Here is a 17,757-nt window from a genome sequence, read left to right on the forward strand (position 1 = left end):
CACTGCACCAACAGCGTCCAAGAAACAACTAACATAGAAATGTGAAAGATTGTTTAAAAGAGAAACTGCCCATAGTGGATGTAATCATTATAAAATAGGAATAAAAACAGCACAATCTTGTAGATTAAGGGAGGAAACATTTGTCAAGGGGAAATCCAACAAAAATGCTTTTGGTCTGGCAGCATATTCTATGCACAGATACTGAATCATTTGTAGGAGAAAAATACATACATACAGAGATGTGGAAAGCTCTGGACACAATTGCATGGGGAGAAGAGGTACCTAAAATGGATGTTTGCAGCCCTCAAAACTGGTCCCTGTCCCCCTGGAAAATGTCGACAAGAGCACTCCTTCCTCCAACATTCCTGAACCCTTGCTGATCTCAAGGTGGTCCAGATTTGATCTTCTGCAGCTAGCATATACCTAACCATATTTACATTTTCTGTAAGTACAGTATAGTGAAAGTCAATACAAATAAATACAGTATAAGTTTACAGTGTACAGCACTACTGTTGGTAAATAAAATACTCTGCATATGTTTTTGGTTTTTTTTTCTTAATATCTAATCTTGTCTTTCTTTAGTGTTTTACATTGCTAGGTATACGTCTCTATTATCCAGAATATATGAATATCTGGCAACCTTCCAGTGCCAAGGCTGCTGGATATATACTGTATATAGCATGAAGTAACACACCATTATTTCCTTAGAAAACGAACACTATGTTTTTTATTTAGAAAACTGAAGCACAAGCTATAACTTTATGTATATATTTATTTCCCTAGAATGCAGAAATTTCGGTTTTTGAAGTGAACATCCGTTTTGTTGGTGGACTTCTTTCAGCCTATTATCTTTCTGGAGAAGAGGTAAGATTATCTGCATTGTCAATCTAAAACTCCAGTCATCCAGTTTATTGGAATGTTAGAATATATCCTTTCCCTTTCCATTCTCATTGTTAAATTTAAAAGGCGTCTCTCCTATTGTTGCCATGATGCTTGAAAATGATGACTGTGTCCAATGGGAAAGTCTGGCTGAGGACTCTTGCTTTTTTCCCCTCTCTGGGTTATTGTTTTGTGTTAGTGGAATGAGTGGGAAAAGTGTCTCAATTCTAAAATTGTAATCAATGAATACTGACAAGTGTTGCACTCAACTACAGAGCTGTGAAATTTGCTGATACTGCTGGAGGTGCGTTTGGGTGACATGCTTCTCACAGGCGGGTTTGGAACGTGTTGTCACCCACTCCAAACAATTTACAACTGTGACAGGGCTAATTATTTACCCAAGGTATGACTGGAGATTGGTTGGAGGGGGAGTGGAGAATAAGTGGTTTACAGACCCCAAAAGAGACCCATAATACCACTGCTCAGTGGATCTTAAGTGATTTGCTATGACATTGGGAGAGCAGGCTCCCTTTGGTAATCCATCTGGCCCTCTGCAAGAGGAGAACAATGATCTCTGTAAAGTTTGTGCTGTGCAGAGATTGAACTTTAATCTCTGTCAGTCAGTGGTGTCCATCCATCTTCTTTCTTGTTGTTAGTCTGGAGGCCTCTGGAACCACAGAGACAGTTGTTTTCCTAAAAACAATTTCTAGTGCTGGCAACTATTCCAGAAACCTTTAAAAGCTGCCACTAGTAATTTCTTCTTCAGCAAGCAAGTATTCCTCGTGATGCACTTCATGCTAGCAGTTATGCAGAAGGCATTGGCTTTACAACTAAAATTCTAAAGGTACTATGTTTGAACTTGCCTGTTCAGGGTCTCTGAAGTAGTTTATACTCGCACATATGAGTTGCTCCAAATGAGGTTATTACTGATAGGAAATTCAGAAGTTGGGACAAACCAGCTTTTCTATGTTTAGTATATATTGTACGTTTTAACTGAAATGCTTCGTCCGACACTTGAAGGAAATCGGCCATCATTGTACAGTGACCTAGTGACCCAGAAATGAGCGTAGCTAATGCATCTTTAGAAATAAAAATATTTGTTTTGTCTGATTAATACTTGAGCTTCACCAATAACTCCTTCCACTAAAACCGCTGCTGTTTACAAAGTTTTTCTAAATTTAACCTATTAAAATTTAATTAAGCAGTAGTATTGGATGTGGACAGCCTTTTTTAGCAGTTAATGACCAACTAGAGGAAGTAAGGGTGATGAACTCAACTAGTAATTCACTTCCAAGAAATATTTGATCTGCCAGGTATTGGGTCCATTATAAACCAACATATAAACATGCACAATGAAAATGAATGATCTTGTGAGATTATACATAAGCACATACTATTTATGGATACTTTATTCTGTTTTAATTTGTTATATGCCTCTCAAAATTATATACATGTATACTAACTGGAAGGAGAAAAGGCCTATATGTTCAGTATACTTTCTTTACCCCTCAAAGCTTATATATACTGTATCACCATTTAATGGATAATTTAGGCTGCGTCTACATTACAAGATGAATTTGAATTTAAGGCAGTTAACTCAATATTAAAATGTCACTGTCTTCACTGTCAATACCATTTAGCTCGATTTAGGGAAGACTAGCACTAATACTGATATAATATCGTTGGAATCAGGTGGGCATAGGGTCAAGTTCGAATTTAAAATTTTGAATAAAGGCCGCTGTGACAGTGCCATGCATTTAAATCAAATTTATTAGCTTCCAGGAATATCCTTTGTGTATCCCCCAAAGCTACATGATTACCCTCCATGTATGACTGCTCCTTTTCCACTGCTCTCCATCCAGTTGTGCAGGAAGAACATGACATTTTAAATTTAATTTAAAATGTGAATTCATCAGCACCCAGGTGTGCAAATATAAAGGGTGCACACAATGAAAAAATTCCTTTACCTGTCGCATCACACCGCATTGGTAGCAGTTGCATCAGTAGCCCTCTCCTGCACTCATGAGCACTCAGTATAGTGATCTGCCTAGTAGTTCTCAGGCTCACAAGAGAGCTCCCGTATGGACCCATCAAGAGATTCAGGATCTTCCTGCAGTTTGGGGAGACAAATCAGTGGCAAGGAGACCTAAGGTGGCCCAAGAGAAATGCGATAATTTATGAACGCCTGTCCTGTGAGATGACCCCCGGAGGGTTACACATGGGACTCTATGCAATATCAGATGAAGGTGAAAGACATCTGGCAGGCCTGTCACGGAGACCAGGAAGCCAACCAGTGGTCCAGGTCATCTCCAAAGACCTTCCACTATCATGAACATCTGCACATGCTTGGAGGTGAGGGGGGGATGACCCCACCACAGAGCCTGGTCTTAATTAGAACATTTGTGAAGGCCCTGGTCTGGAGTCCAGGGTGATCTGGGAGGAAGGGGGCAACAAGCAGAGGCCCGAGGAAGTTCTTCCTGACAGTCCGGATCTCTTCACCCTAGAGCTGGAACAGATCCCCTCTACACCAGTCCTGGGACCAAGCTGTTCTTGTGAGTATTTTTTTTTCCTAAATGCTAGAAGAGGATTGTAGGCAGGTATAGGTGCAGGTAGGGATACAGGTTTTCTATGGATCTGTGCCCCTCAAACAGTGTGTTAATATATCTGGAGATGGAGCACTTCTCCTTTTTGGAGATCTCCTCAAAGGCCTCATCCAGGCACTCTTGGTATTTTTTTGCTCAAAGTTTTTGGGCAGGCCTGATGTATTGCAGCTTCTGGAGTAGCACACCTTGCCACACCAGGCAACCAGGTAGTGATCTGGTATCATGGCTCCACACAGCATTTTTGCAGATTTTCCAGGCTTCTGGTCACACAAGATGAGCAGCTGTTCTTTATTGATTTTGTTGGTTTTAGGAGGCTGATGTCTGCTCTGGCAACCTAAAGAAGCTCTGTTTCCTATCCCCTCACCCCATGCCAGTTGCAGACTCTCTGGGCCTTCTGCCCTCTCGTGTCCCTTTCCTCCCAGCATTTATTTTTCCTTTACAGGGATCCCTCCCTGCCCAGCCATCCATGTGGTTGGAATCAAACTTTCCCCTCACCATGCAGCTGCCAGGCTCTGCGGACCCTCCTACCGCCAACCAGCATGTGCAGCACAGGTGGGTTTATTCTCCTTTACATGGCCTTTTTTCCCTGATGAGGGCTAGTCCAGTGAGTGCTGAAAACACTTTCCCCCTGCCCCAGAAGATGGCAGGCAAATCTCCTCCCCTTCCCTCCCACTCAGTGTTTTTTTACTTTAAGAATCCCCGCACACCAAGCCGTTCATGCAGCTGGGATGGAATCCTTCCCCACCATCCCCTCTCGCCACATGGCTGCCAGGCTCTGTGTTTCTTGCTCATTGCAGAGGATTGCTCCAGGAATGGCCAAAAAAAGTTGTTGTTTTTTTGCCTGGCCCAGGACACCAGGCTGGTTTGCAGCCCTCCACCTTCCCCCAAAAAGCAGGCAGTAGCTTACTATGTTCACAACGAAATGTTCTGGGTAAAAGATGGTAAATGGTGGCTTGTGCAATCCACACCTTGAATGCTGTCCTTAATAAGCCTGAAACGACCTTGCAAAAAGAAACTTCCCCTGGTAGGAGAGACGGAAACCTGTTCATTCCACGAGGAAGTGCTTTTTGTGAATTGTGTCTTGGTTTTGACCATCACTTTCCAGCTGCCATCCTCAGCGCAGGCGACAGGATTAAGAGGCGAAAAAGGTGCAAGCAGCATCTGATCCTGCAGCACATGGGGTGGTCTGAGGCAGAAACCAGTAAGACGACAAGGGACGCAGCTCGTGGCAGCAGACTACAGCTGAGTGGCAGCAGAAAATGCTTGAGGTCCAGCAAGAGCAAGCAGCAAAGCTCGGAAAGGCAGTGAGCGACCAAATTGAAATCCTGTGCTCCATGCTGCAGCTGCAGAGGGAGTCCCAAGGCAACACTGAAAGCTCTGCTCACTGTTACGTGAAGTCCCTTGAAGACAGGTCGCCCACCCCTCCTCGTCATGGTTCGCTAACACAGGGAGGGAGGGCAAGGACAGCCTGCAGCTCTAGCCCCCAGGGATAGTGCAAAAGACTATTCCAGCACCTTTGACAATGCTTTTTTCCTCTGCCATGTAAACTGCTCCCCCCCAGTAAACTTATTCTTTTGAGCTTGTTGTGGTTTTTTTGGCATGCACGAGTGGTAGGGTGCACAAATCATTATGGGGAACTGGACAGGGGTGGAGAGGGCTAATAGTACAGCTGCCCACGGCTAAAGTAAAGTCCACAGAGGACTTGGGGCAGATGGAACAGTGTGGGCAGGGGCAAGTAGAGGGCTGAAAGCACAAGTCCCTCCACGTCCATTCTACTTCCTGCAACTTAACCCCCTCCCACCAAATAAAAGCATTCTTTTCAGTAAGACAGACGATTGCATGGGCCACCTGTGTCACCACAGACTCCACTGTAAATCTGCCCACCCCAGACTGACTGCTAACTGTCAGGTACTTCAAACTTCCACAGAGCAATTGCTTCTCAATTCGGAACCATTAAAGCCACCCTCATTCTTGTGTCGCTGTGTCTCCAGGAGGGCGCAAGCACATCACAAAATTCCATAAAAGTGGGCTTGCACTTGTGAAAGTTCTGCACCCACTGCTGGTCGTCCTAGGACTCCAAAATGACGTGATCTCACCAGTGTGCATTGGTCGCACAAGTCCAAAATTGCTGCTCTATTGTCAGCAAGGCATGCGGGGCAGCCAGCATTTGAGAGTTCTTGGACCTCAGTTGGGAGATTTGCTCTTCAAAACCACTGTCGTCGTCATACTGAACCATCACTGCACTTTGTAGTAGAAAGCAAAATTGCGTGACAGTCTGGAAAGTTGCCACAATGGTGCGTGCAATGACTTGAAACAATTGGGGATCCATGCTTGCGCTAGAGCTGTGCTGTAGAAAATAGCTCAATCTTCGGTTCCTTTTTCATGTGGTTACCAGATGCTCTGAACTCTGGGACTGCTTTGCATTCTGGGATTCTGACATGAAACACCCACAAGCAACTGGGGCTAAGGCACTGTGGGATAGGTACCCACAGTGCATTGCTCACATAGTTGAACTTGGAAAAGGCAATGGGGATAAGGAAACTTGACGCAGAGAAATGATGGCTCAATTTTTCCTGAAAGTTTGTAGACACACAAGTTTGAATTCATAAGACTGAAGTTAAAAGTTCAAGGTTAGTAAATGTTAAATTTATGTTGTAGTGTAGACGCAGCCTTGGAATATAAATAGGAACAAAAAGATGTGCTATGCTTGTGTGTATGTTATAACTAGAATACTAACTAGTGTTCTAGTGCTGCTCTGTAAGTCATCAAAAATACCAAGAATTGTCTGTCTTACCACAAAAAGGATGCTAAGAAGTGTTCCTCTGCTCCAGCTATGGCACACTGTCCAGGGCACAGCTTAGCTATGAAGGTTCCTCTTGTTTGCTATGCTTATAAGCCAACTAAGGGTTATACCCAGTTAAAAATGGTAGTAAAAGTTCATTCTCTAGCTAAGTTTGATAACAAGAAGGAATAGGAAAACTATCTTGTATTCTAGATGTGTATTTTCACAAATAATGTAAGTTTAAGAAAACCCAGTCCCATTTCCCATTACTACTGTATAACCTTTGTAATCTGGCACTTCAATATCTGGAAAACTCAGTTAACCAGCATCTGCCACACACAGCAGTAAAATTCCCTCCTCAGTTAACCAGAAAAAACTTGATATCATTTTTCAGCGTTTGCAGAAGTTGCATTTGTTTGATGGTCCTGAGGCAATAGAGGAGCAGTAAATTACAGTACTGCGTACCCCCATTCCCCAATGCATGCTGGGTAACACAGGTTGGACAATATTCAAAGAGTAAGTGAACTCTTCCCAGTCAAGAGTAAAATGAAAGCAGGCTTTTTACCATATACTCTAAAGGAGTCTTGGCATTTCCTTTCATAGGCACTAATGTTCCTCATTTTAGCCTGCAAGCTTGAGGATGCTCCCTAAATATATTCACTAATGAATGACATGTTGAGAGCTGTCTGTTCTATCAGACTTTATTTCAAGGATCCTTTGGGCACAGAGACTAATTCAGCCCATCACAGTGATGATCAGTTTTAGCTGGGACCTTCACTGTCTACCCATTCTGTCTGCTTTCAATTCATTTGTTGGAAGGAATCTGGAAAGTTATAAAATTCAAATCCCAATATACATGGGGAGAGGAAAACTGCTTTAATCTATAGACCAGATTTTTGCTGACTGCTATCAATGCCAGTCATTTTGTTTTAAGCAGTGCTAAACATCAGTGCAAAGTAAGCATTATGGCTAAAACATTGAGCTGGAGATTTTGCTGCTAAATTAAGATTTACCCTTAATTTTCCTTCTAAAGGTCCAAACTGTGAGGGTAACAACTACCATTAAAGCAAATTAATGACTAAGCACTTGCTGTTCTGACAGTTACAAGAATAAACTGCCATGTGCCAAAATGAAGTATCTTCTAAAGCTATCCTGTCATATTTCACTATAAGTGCAGTGAGAGCTAAAATTATTCTACGATGAGGTCCAGTGCTTTGCTTCTGGCAGAATGTTCTTTAGAGCCACTGCCCTCTAGGATTGCTGCATTGAAAGATTAGTTCTAGGTCATGAATCTGAAGGACAGCCCTATCAAATAAAACAGTCCAGCCAAAGCATAGAACACTGAGAGCCAGGACTGGTGGCTGTAAACAAACTTCGTGGGACCAGAGGAAAGTTGGCCACACCCATAATAAGCAGTCATCTAGCTAACTAAAATCATACCAGATTACAGATGTTGTGAGATGACAGAGTTCCAGATAAGAGAGGTTCAACCTGTAGTAGCTTTTCGTTGCTTGAGAGACCATTTGTTTGAATTTTGCAGGTATGGCTAGGTACCTTTGCAAATAAATTAGTTCTGAAGTTCATCTAATGGGCTATAGTCTCTAGTTAGACACTCTTGACCCTTTCCCCTATAAACTTTAAAAACTTGAAACACACATATTCTCACTCAGGCATCTTATAGAACAATATTTCCCAACCTGTGGGGTACATTCCACTTGGTGGAGCATGGAGTAACGTGCAGGGCAGGCCAGCTGCCGCAGGAGGGAGCAGTACCCATCCCCACTCTGCCTGATCCCCCAGCTCTACTCCTCTCCATCTGCAGCTCAGACTCCCAGCCACATCTCCAGCTGAAGCCCTGGCCTTGAGTCCCAGCCATGGCTTCACTCATGATCACAGCTCTGGCAGCAGCCCCTGTGTTGGCACCTGGCTGCTGTCTTGCTCTAAACTGCAGTTGCCAGGACAGAGGGGGCAGTGTGGACAAGTTTCGTTACAGGCAGGATGGGACATAACAGGAAGAAAAAAAAAACTTATGGACCATTGTTCTCGGTTAACTTCCTCAGGAAATAACTCATCCTGCATCCTAGATCTTCTCTTTCCAGAGAGTTGCACCTATCTCTTTTTTATAGCCAAGTACAGAAACCAGTCACGTGTCTGACTCCACTGACACCACTTTCTGTACAGGATCAGCATCTTCTGATCATCTTCCCAAGAAACACTGCCAACTTGTTACCGGTAGCTGTGGTTTTGGCAACTGTCTTTCCACACAGCTGGGGAGGTGCACTTCAATGTAATATTCCATCTGCTTCTCTTGATTTCCATAGAGAATTGCTGGCAACTTGCTATGCTCTGGCTAATAGGCTCAAAGCTTGAGAGCTGAGTATGATATTGTGGATACCACCTTACTCGTAAAAGCCTTTTTAAAAAAAACTAGTCATGAAGTTGCAAGAAACACATCGACCTCAGGTACTAGAAAGAAGAGTTAAAACAGATTGGTGCCAAAATACATTGATTTAAATTTATGGTTTTGCCTTCAGAAATAATGGAACACTTGGCCAATAACTTGCCTATTAAAATTCACTACTTGGAATTAAGTTTTATACCAGCACACTTTTCTCCAAAAGATGAGTAACAGAAGATTTAATGAAGGCTGTCTTGGTTTGTCCACCTAAACAGTGTAATTAATGGGATAAAACACTAGTGCTAAGACAAGGTAGTCTTGAAAATATTGCATCCGAGTGAAGCTTGAGTTTTCCAGAATATACTTATACTAGTATAGTATTACAGAAGAATTGAATGAAATACAAGATGTGATATGTAGTTATTATCCTAAACGTAATACCTTAATTGTCCCTTTGCTCCTGAACAATAATGTCTCTCTAAAATTCTCTGCTTACATCTCCTTCAGTTAACAAGATGTTTTGCAATATAAACATGTGCAGAAGGTTCAAGACAGTGCAGAACAGTTTTTAGACATTGCTACCATTGTTTAATGCAAAGAACAAACAGTCTTTAATGTACTCTTTCTGTAATTTGTAGAGACATTGTTCCTGTTTCAGCTAATCAGAAAGGTGGTAAGAGGTGATGTGAATCAGTGTTTTGAAATCTTCACTGTTGTAAGCAGACGGTGATTGGAAGCAACTGTGGAGCAGCTGGAGGAAGCTAAGAAATTGACCTGAATGGGGAGGGGAAGTTACAGAGAACTCATATTATCTGTGATAACTGGGCTTTTTAGACACCTCTGGCTATCGTTTCTGGTCTTCCAAATATGAAAATAATTCAGCAATAATCTCATTTTTCAGCTGGAGAAGAATTAGAATGTTATGGTTTTAACTAAAATCAGTGGTTTGCTTTCTCTTCTCTTCCCCTCCCCCTCCAGTACTAAGTACTGGCACCTCCCCTAGCTGTGGGATTGGCTGGGAATGGCAGGATGGGGAGGTTGCTGAGTACTGGCTCCTCCTTTTTTTTTTTTTTTTAAGGCATTGATTAAAATACATAAGAGTTTTAAACTGATCAGTGGGTATGTTTTTTACATAATTGGAGAATTCAGAGAGCCCTTCAGAATTGCTCATAAATTGACTGCATTTTAGCTGCACTTCACTTAGTACATTCATTTCAAAGTCTGAGTAAAAATTTGGACGGCAGTTATCTCTTCACATCTTGTATTCTTTCCCTTTATAACTTGTTACTGAGCAAGTCCTAAAACTTAACTTATGTGATATCCTTACACTAGCAAAAAGAATCTCCCTCATGATTTAGTATCAGAGGGGTAGAGGTTTCGAGTTACTGTGGGGTGGTCTATAGGTGCTGGTGAGAAGTTGTTTAAGGTTGGCAGGCTGTCTGTAGGCGAGGACAGGCCTGCCTCCCAGGGTGTGTGAGAGTGAAGGATCATTGTCCAGAATGGGTTGTAGATCACTGATGATGCACTGGAGATGTTTTAGCTGGGGGCTGTATGTGATAGCCAGTGGTGTTCTCTTGTTTTCCTTGTTGGGCCTCTCTTGTAGCAAATGGCTTCTGGGTACATGTCTGGCTCTGTCAATCTGTTTCTTCACTTCGTTAGTTGGGTATCGTAGTTTCAGGAAGCTTGGTCAAGGTCTTGTAGGTGTTCACATCTGTCCGAGGAATTGGATCAAATGCGATTGTACCTTAATGCTTGGCTGTATACAAGGGATCATGTTGTGTGCCCTTGGTGGAAGCTGGAGGCATGTAGGTAAGCGTAGCAGTCTGTGGGTTTCCAGCATAAGATGGTATTTATGTGACCATTGCTTGTTTGCACAGTAGTGTCTAGGAAGTGGATCTCTTGTGTGGACTGGTCCAGGCTGAGGTTGATGGTGGGGCAGAAACTGTTGAAATCACAGTGGAACTCTTAAGAGCTCCTTCCCATAGGTCCAGATGATGATGTCATCAATATAGCACAGGTAGAGGAGGAGAGCTAGGGGATGAGAGCTGAGGACGCGTTGTTTCAGGTCAGCCATAAAAATGTTGGCATACTGTGGGGTCATGGGTGTGCCCATAGCAGTGTCACTGATTGGAAGGTATAAATTGTCTTCACATCTGAAATAATTGTGAGTGAGAACAAAGTCACAAAGCTCCACCACCATTTGCACCTCAGCATCATCGGGGATAATGTTTGTAACAACTTGAAGCCCATCTTCATGGTTGCCAGGATGGTGTTTTCAGGAAAGTCACAAATGAATTGTAGTTTCCTAAAGAAATCGGTGGTATCTTGAAGACCGCTGGGCAAGCTGGTGGCATAGGGTCTGAGTAGAGAGTCCACATGTCAGGACATGATTTAGAAACTTATTCTCAATTAGCCCTCCTTTCTTAATGTTTGTTTGTGTACACAAATTGCAGAAGACTACACAATTGCCATAATAAATTCAGTAATGGGTGCTGTCCCTTAGTATTAGTCAGACGCTTTGGGGAGGCTCAAGGCAAAAGGCTTAAATGGTAGGTTTTACCAGTCAAATGGTTTCTGGGCAGTAATAGTCTATCTCTTTTTGAAAGACTCCTTAGTAGTAATTAAGAAATCAGTCATTCTGGAAATGGTGACCATCCTTTCCTATTCTGCAAGAGAAGACGTTAATTTTGTGTTTTGTAATATGCATTAGGGCAATGGCCAGGGTTTTCTAAGGATCTAGAGAAATATACTGATTGTCCCAACCTTTAGCTGTTACCTCACCTGAAAGTCTGTTCTGTGTAAAAAGGACATCAGTAGGGTTCCAGGCATGCCAATCAGTAATTTCAGTATTGCATTAAAAAGAGATTTTTTTTTCTAACTGCCAGTTTCTTGTTTTACCACTTCGGTAATAGCCGGTAAAGGATTTACTGGCTGATTTTTGGCCATCAGCGACACCTCACATCCATTCCTTTAATGGAGTTGCCTGGACATTACTAGAACTTTGATTTTGCTCAGTTAAAAAAAATGCAGTTAAGTCTCTACAGGCTTTGAGGAGTGAAAAGTATTAAACTTTATTGTCACGTGCTTAAGCAGATACAGCTCTGAAGATACATGGCAAGCTCTCAATTACCAAGTTTTACATAGCTGATAGTCAGGTTAGAACCACCCTTGAAACTGGACCCACAGAAACACGGCACATAGTCACAATCTTGGGTTTCAAAGCTGTCTGTCCTTGTATTCATAGGAGGAACACAATTTAAATAGTTTTGCCATCTACTGTAATTTATTACCCCAAGATGTATTTATTATTTGATTATTACCCCATAAGATGTATATCATCTTGAACCTCATCTACCCAAGTGTAAACAAAACTCATTGCATAATCAATCAGTGGAACTGCTTCAGTTATCCATAGTGAAAGGTATATAGTCTCTCTCAGGTGCTGGAAGGCAACAGCAGATGAGGAATCTCTTTATTAAAATGGCTGCTTGTCAGTGATAGACACTACAACTTTAGTATAATTACGGTTGTCCTGTATTGCCCTCTTCTAGTAGTCATATTACTAATATATGATACTTCCAGTATCAAAATTTTCAGTAAGAGCTGGTAATTCCAAATCCAGATTCAATGCTAGGTTTATAACTATAGAATCACTTTAAACATGAAGTATACAGTAAAACCTCAGAATTGTGAACATGTTGGCATTGGAGATGTTTTGAAATTCTGAAATATTTGTAACTCAAAACGAAATGTTATGATCTTTCAAAAGTTTTCAACCATACCTTATAGCTTTGAAACTTTAGTATGTAGAAGAAAAATGTGACTTTCAGCCATCTTTAATTTAAATTAAACATAGAAACAATTTCCCAATTTCCTTACTTAAACAAATCTTTTTTAAAAACATTCCCTTTTGATTAAACAGTGTGCTGCCCAATATTTCGTGGGGAGAGTTGTCTCTGATGCGTGATTGTATTCTGGTTCCAAAGGAGCTGAGTTCTTGGAGAATGTAATTGATTTGCAACACAGCATCTATTAGGCACCCACCCCAACATACAAAGCTCGGCTGTGAATAAACTCTCAACAATCAGCTAGGTGAAAAGAGAATTTTGTATGCAAAGTGCTATCCATTGCTTGATCACAAAATGTAAAATGAAGTGTTTGAATTCGCTGTTGTAGCACTAGGGTTTGGTACATAAGGCTAAATAAACAGAAAATTAGGAAACAGATGGTTGTGGCTTAACAGAGGAGCTGTGCTTTAAAGATGCTTATCATTACTGGTAGATGTGAAGCAGTTATAGTGGGACAGCTGTTTCCTTAATCAGGAAAAACCCAAATCTCTCTAATGACAGCTAGATGTGTACTGTGTCTCTTCACAGTATGTTGTGGTATGTCCCTGTGCCACATACTGTATTGTTTATATAAATGTTTTAATTTATACCACATGAAAGATATTGTCAAAACCAAGACCCCTTTGTTAGATCCCTTTCTTCCTTAGCTATGGAGGAAACAGAACTAAGAAATGTTTTCATGTTGCACTCTTGGAATCCTTACCTACTGTTTATCAGAGAGGAGGGAAGTTGACAAGTGAAGTTCCATTTCTTTGAGCAGCCTTCCAACAGTGATTAATTTAAAAAAAAATCTGAGTTCTGTGGGGGGTATGGAGAGTCTACCTGTGGTTCATGTCTCTACAATGCCTAGCACTGTGTGAGCCAGAATCCTGATTGAGTCCTTCGGACACTATCACAGCACAAATGATAAGTAATGTGATAATACCAAAGCAGGGATTTGAAGCTTGTCCTGCTCAGAGATCTAGGATCAGTATGTAGTCGTGGACCACTGACAGTTTTACTCATAGAGTATTAGAACTGGAAGAATCCTCAAGAGATCACCAAGTCCAATTCCTTGCATTCATGGCAGGACCAAGCACCATCTTGGGATTCCAGGTTTTAAAGTAATTAAAAACAAATATCCATTACGTGCTCCTGGCATGTTGCAATGGTACCTCCAGAACTCTGTTACTGATTGAACCTGAGAAGCTATTGCATAACTTCTTTTAGAAAATTTCATACTTTATACTAGAGGTAGAGCCAACTGCTCATTACAAATAACTAATTTGGCAGATCTGGTCCCCTTCTTTTTTTTGTTCATCAGTTGCCTAAGAACTAGTTATGACCATACAAAGCAATTGTGATGAAAAGCTAATATTCTGGGATGTATTAATGAGAGTGCCGTAGGTAAGAAGCAAGAAGTAGTTGTTCAGCCCAGCTTCTTAGCGGTGAGCCCTCATCAAGTGTTGTTTCCACCTTGAAGTGCCATGATTTAAGAAAGGCCTGGACACATTGGAGAGTCCAGAGCAGAGCAATAAAATGAGTCAGGTTTTCTAAACCTGTTCTGGGGAAAGTTTTAATAAAAATTAATCTGGGCATGTGTAGTGTTAAGACTATAGGAAGACCTGGTAAAGTACTTTGAATGTGCCTAGGACTCTCTTACAAAGAGGGACAATGGTCAAGTGTTCCTCTATTTCCCCTGCAGGTGGAACAAGAAGTAATCAGGTTAATCTGTGGCAAGGGATATTTGTTAGGTAATAAAAAAAAACTTGAAAGCTTTCAGAATTAGTTAAATACAGTACTGAAATAGGTTACCAAGGGGAATTATGGCCGTTTTAAAGGAGCTTTAAGACCAGGTTTAATAAAAACCTGTCAGAGATGGTCTACGTATATGTGGTCCTACCTTCACAAAAGGAGGGAGAAATGAGGTGACATTTCAGGTCCCATCCAGCCCTATGGCACTGTGACTGATGGACAATTATTCATATAGCTTTTTCAAACCCCACTCGAGCTGAGAAATGTATACATTTGTATGTTCCTCTGACTTCACTTTTAACTGTACCAATAAACATAAACCCTAAAGAAATTAGTAATACCCTTGCAATAAATATTGCTCACGTTAGCAATTGCTGCCTCTCGCCTCCAGATTAAGGGCCTTCCTCATAGCTGTTAAGACTGCGTTTTGCATTTAATGGCTACATAAGCACAGACACATAACCAAATGACCTGGCTGAATATAATTAAAACAAAACCCTGTGTCTTGTTTTATGTATGGATTTTGATTTGAGCCTAATGTTATGCTCTTACTTGCATCGATGCCAGCTTCAAGCATACATCTAAGTTCAAATTATTATACTCCAGTTTCTCATTCATCTCTTACTTTTGATCTTATATGGTTATCCAAGTTTTTTAGTAGTTTGTGCTGGGCATTGCTGTCTTCTGTCAAACAAGATTTCAGAGCGCAGTAGAGCTACACGTTAGTTCCATTGTTCAAAAAATCCTTACATGTGTTTGATTAGCAAGTATGATCAATTAATTGTTCAATGTTTACGATGTATATTTGGATTAAACCTGGCAAGCACTCACTACTCCAATTATTTCATTCTGATTAAGTTCTCCTATCCCTTTTCTGGCAAGGGTAACTCTGAGGCATGGTGGTTTTTTGTATGATGATTATTTTAAAAATAGAGGGGTAATTTTATTTTTCCTGTGGTTCATGGTACCATAAAACAGCCAAAACTAATTTGTTAAAAAGTGTGGCACCACTTTTTTTGTCACTTTAGGTAACATTTTGTTTCTAAATTGAAATCACTTATAAAACAACTTCATTCGTCCTAGTCATTGAGCCATGTAGTACCAACAGCAGTTTGTCTTAAAGTTTAACTGCCTTGTAAAATGATGGGTGTATTCCATGCTCTCCCTCCAATCATTAAAAGACATGCAATACAATACAGTATGGGGTTACACATTTGCAGAAGTTAAGAAATTCTCTGGTCTCATGCTTAGGAATTTGCCACCTTATGAATAAACAGATAAGAGCTAGACACAATGTGTTAAGCTAAGCAGAAGACCTAAAATAATAGTAATTAGGTACTGTAATCTCTGTTAAACAACTAAACACTGACCAATGTTGTGTATATTCTGGGAGTGTAGTGTAACACAAGCAGAATTTTTAGAACGTTGTGCCACCGGAGTCTGTATATGGAAGTGTTTTATAGATTACTACACATATTAGGCTGGAGTCAAATTTCCAGTGTAGATGTGAAATACCCACCTTACTATTACTGGAACACTTATTTATTCACTTCTGAATTTCTCATGACCATAACTTCCTAGGTGCTATAGGAATATTGTTACATGTTTTAATGTTTATTTTAATACTCAGTAAAGTAAGATTAAGATTGTTTCAAAATTTGGAGCCTACAGTTAAGCTTCTAACTCTGTATTTGCTAAGGTATCAAAACAGGGAACTTGATTTTTTCAGAAGTGCTACATACTCTTAACTTTCGTTTTTTGAAAATCTGGTCTGGAATATTCAAGTTTTGATACAGCGAATTTGCATGTTTCATAGCCTTTAATATAACAGGGGCTTTCCTTATAGGATCTGTATCTTCCCATTTTTCTCTCATTTTTCACATCTCATTTGCTTTTTTTTTGTGGTAGGGAAGAGAATTACATTTTCAGCAATATGCTAACATAAAGAGTTTAATGTATATGACACATTTAGAAAGTTCTTTTTGTCTTCTGTATCTGTTTCCATTTAGTGACCTATAGTGGAGCAGTTCAGTCGTAAGGAATTATTTTCACGTCACCATGTTTATGATGATTGCCTTCTAGTCACTTAGCAAGTTATTCAATTGCTGACAAATTCAGGAACAGTCTTCCCTTGTAATTGTTTGGTTTTACAATTATCATCGCATTGGTACTAATAGGTATTTTGTTATTTCACCCTTTCTTAAAACTGTGCTTTAAGTTTGGTCCATTGCATTTTTAAGGAAATAGTGTAGCATAGAGTTTAACATAGCCAACTCTCAAAATAACTTGTTACTATTCAATGGCAATTTATAAAGCTTACCTGCAAGTAAAGGATGTGCTGTTGAATTGGTGAAAACATCTGGATAACCTTCAGATAGATCATAAAGACCAGGAACACCAGGTTATAGGAATTGCTTCAAATAATGTGACATTTAAAGTACTCCCTATTTCGAAGTGCCGTTTCATGCTAAAGAACATAACAATATTCAAAGTGGGAAATAGAATTTCTATGTGTAGTTTCTGAATTTCTTTGAGAAAAAACATCTCTTAGTGGGTGGCTTTATAGAATAAAAAGTATCAGAGAGAGCTTTTCAAACCAGAGATGTCTTGTAGCAGATCATTTTAAACTTAAATCAGTACTTGTGGTGGTAAAAATTAAATTACTTGAGGGAAAACAAAGCCAGTTGAACTTGTTCATTCTTGTATAGTGTCATTCTTGTATCCTTGTTTGTAGTTTTATTTTAGTTTTTTGAATTGTGAGATACTTGGACTAGTCCTCTGGGAAAAGCAGTCAGTAGCTATACAGAAACCAGTGCATCTTAGTCAGTGCCCTGTCTGTTTCTATCAGTAAATGTAATGCCAAAAAAGTGAAACAATTTTTTAAAGTTTAGCTTTGTGTCGTCATTCTGCAGAGAATTCTTGCAGGGGTCTATTTTTTTTAAAACTATTTTTATTCAATCTTATACCACAGTGCAGAAATCAGTTTGGAGCTGAATGATAATATAAAAGTACACTGACACTTCTGGTGAAGGCTAATATATTTTGATGGACTTAAATGCCCTTTAACTTACAAAAATTCAAAATCCTTGTCTATGCGTTATGTTTAAAATTAGTAGGAGGCATTTATTCTTGTTTCGTTTTCCCTTTTTCCTCATTATTTCATTAGGGATAGTATTTGGCTAATTTGACTTTCATAGAGATTTGTCAATCCAAGTAGAGGCGATCGTTTTACTTTGAGAGAGATTTATGTATGCCTGTTTCATTCAGGAGGAATAACCTATACTTGGATTGTTGGAGAGCTCATTCCCAATGCATTAGATAACTTGGGCCTCAGTCCATCAATTGGACCCAAGCAAGTAGACCTTTCTGCACGTTGTTCCGTGAGAGCATTAGGGTCTGCCACCATGGATTTGATTGCGAGCTTGGAGTTTGTTTCTTAGGTTGCATTATTAAGTTATGACAAGTTGGTGTACTGTCTTGAAAATGTGGCTTTTATTTGAATCCACAAGGATC

At 40.3% G+C, this 17,757-nt stretch overlaps 1 protein-coding gene and 1 long non-coding RNA gene across 2 annotated transcripts in view; both read left to right on the forward strand.

The window, feature by feature from the left end:
• The window catches only part of MAN1A1 (mannosidase alpha class 1A member 1), a 193,202-nt gene that overhangs the window by 95,795 nt on the left and 79,650 nt on the right, over positions 1-17,757 (forward strand). Inside the window, exon 4 of the mRNA XM_074990664.1 lies at positions 784-864. Coding sequence (XP_074846765.1) covers positions 784-864 — 81 coding nt within the window. The remainder of the gene's footprint in view (positions 1-783; positions 865-17,757) is intronic.
• LOC142011346 (uncharacterized) lies at positions 3,297-4,614 on the forward strand. The gene is made up of 3 exons (XR_012645057.1): positions 3,297-3,431; positions 3,925-4,034; positions 4,588-4,614. It is a non-coding gene; the product is annotated as an uncharacterized LOC142011346 (long non-coding RNA).

The sequence above is a fragment of the Carettochelys insculpta genome, chromosome 3, assembly GCF_033958435.1.
Source record: "Carettochelys insculpta isolate YL-2023 chromosome 3, ASM3395843v1, whole genome shotgun sequence".
Lineage (NCBI taxonomy): Eukaryota > Metazoa > Chordata > Testudines > Carettochelyidae > Carettochelys > Carettochelys insculpta.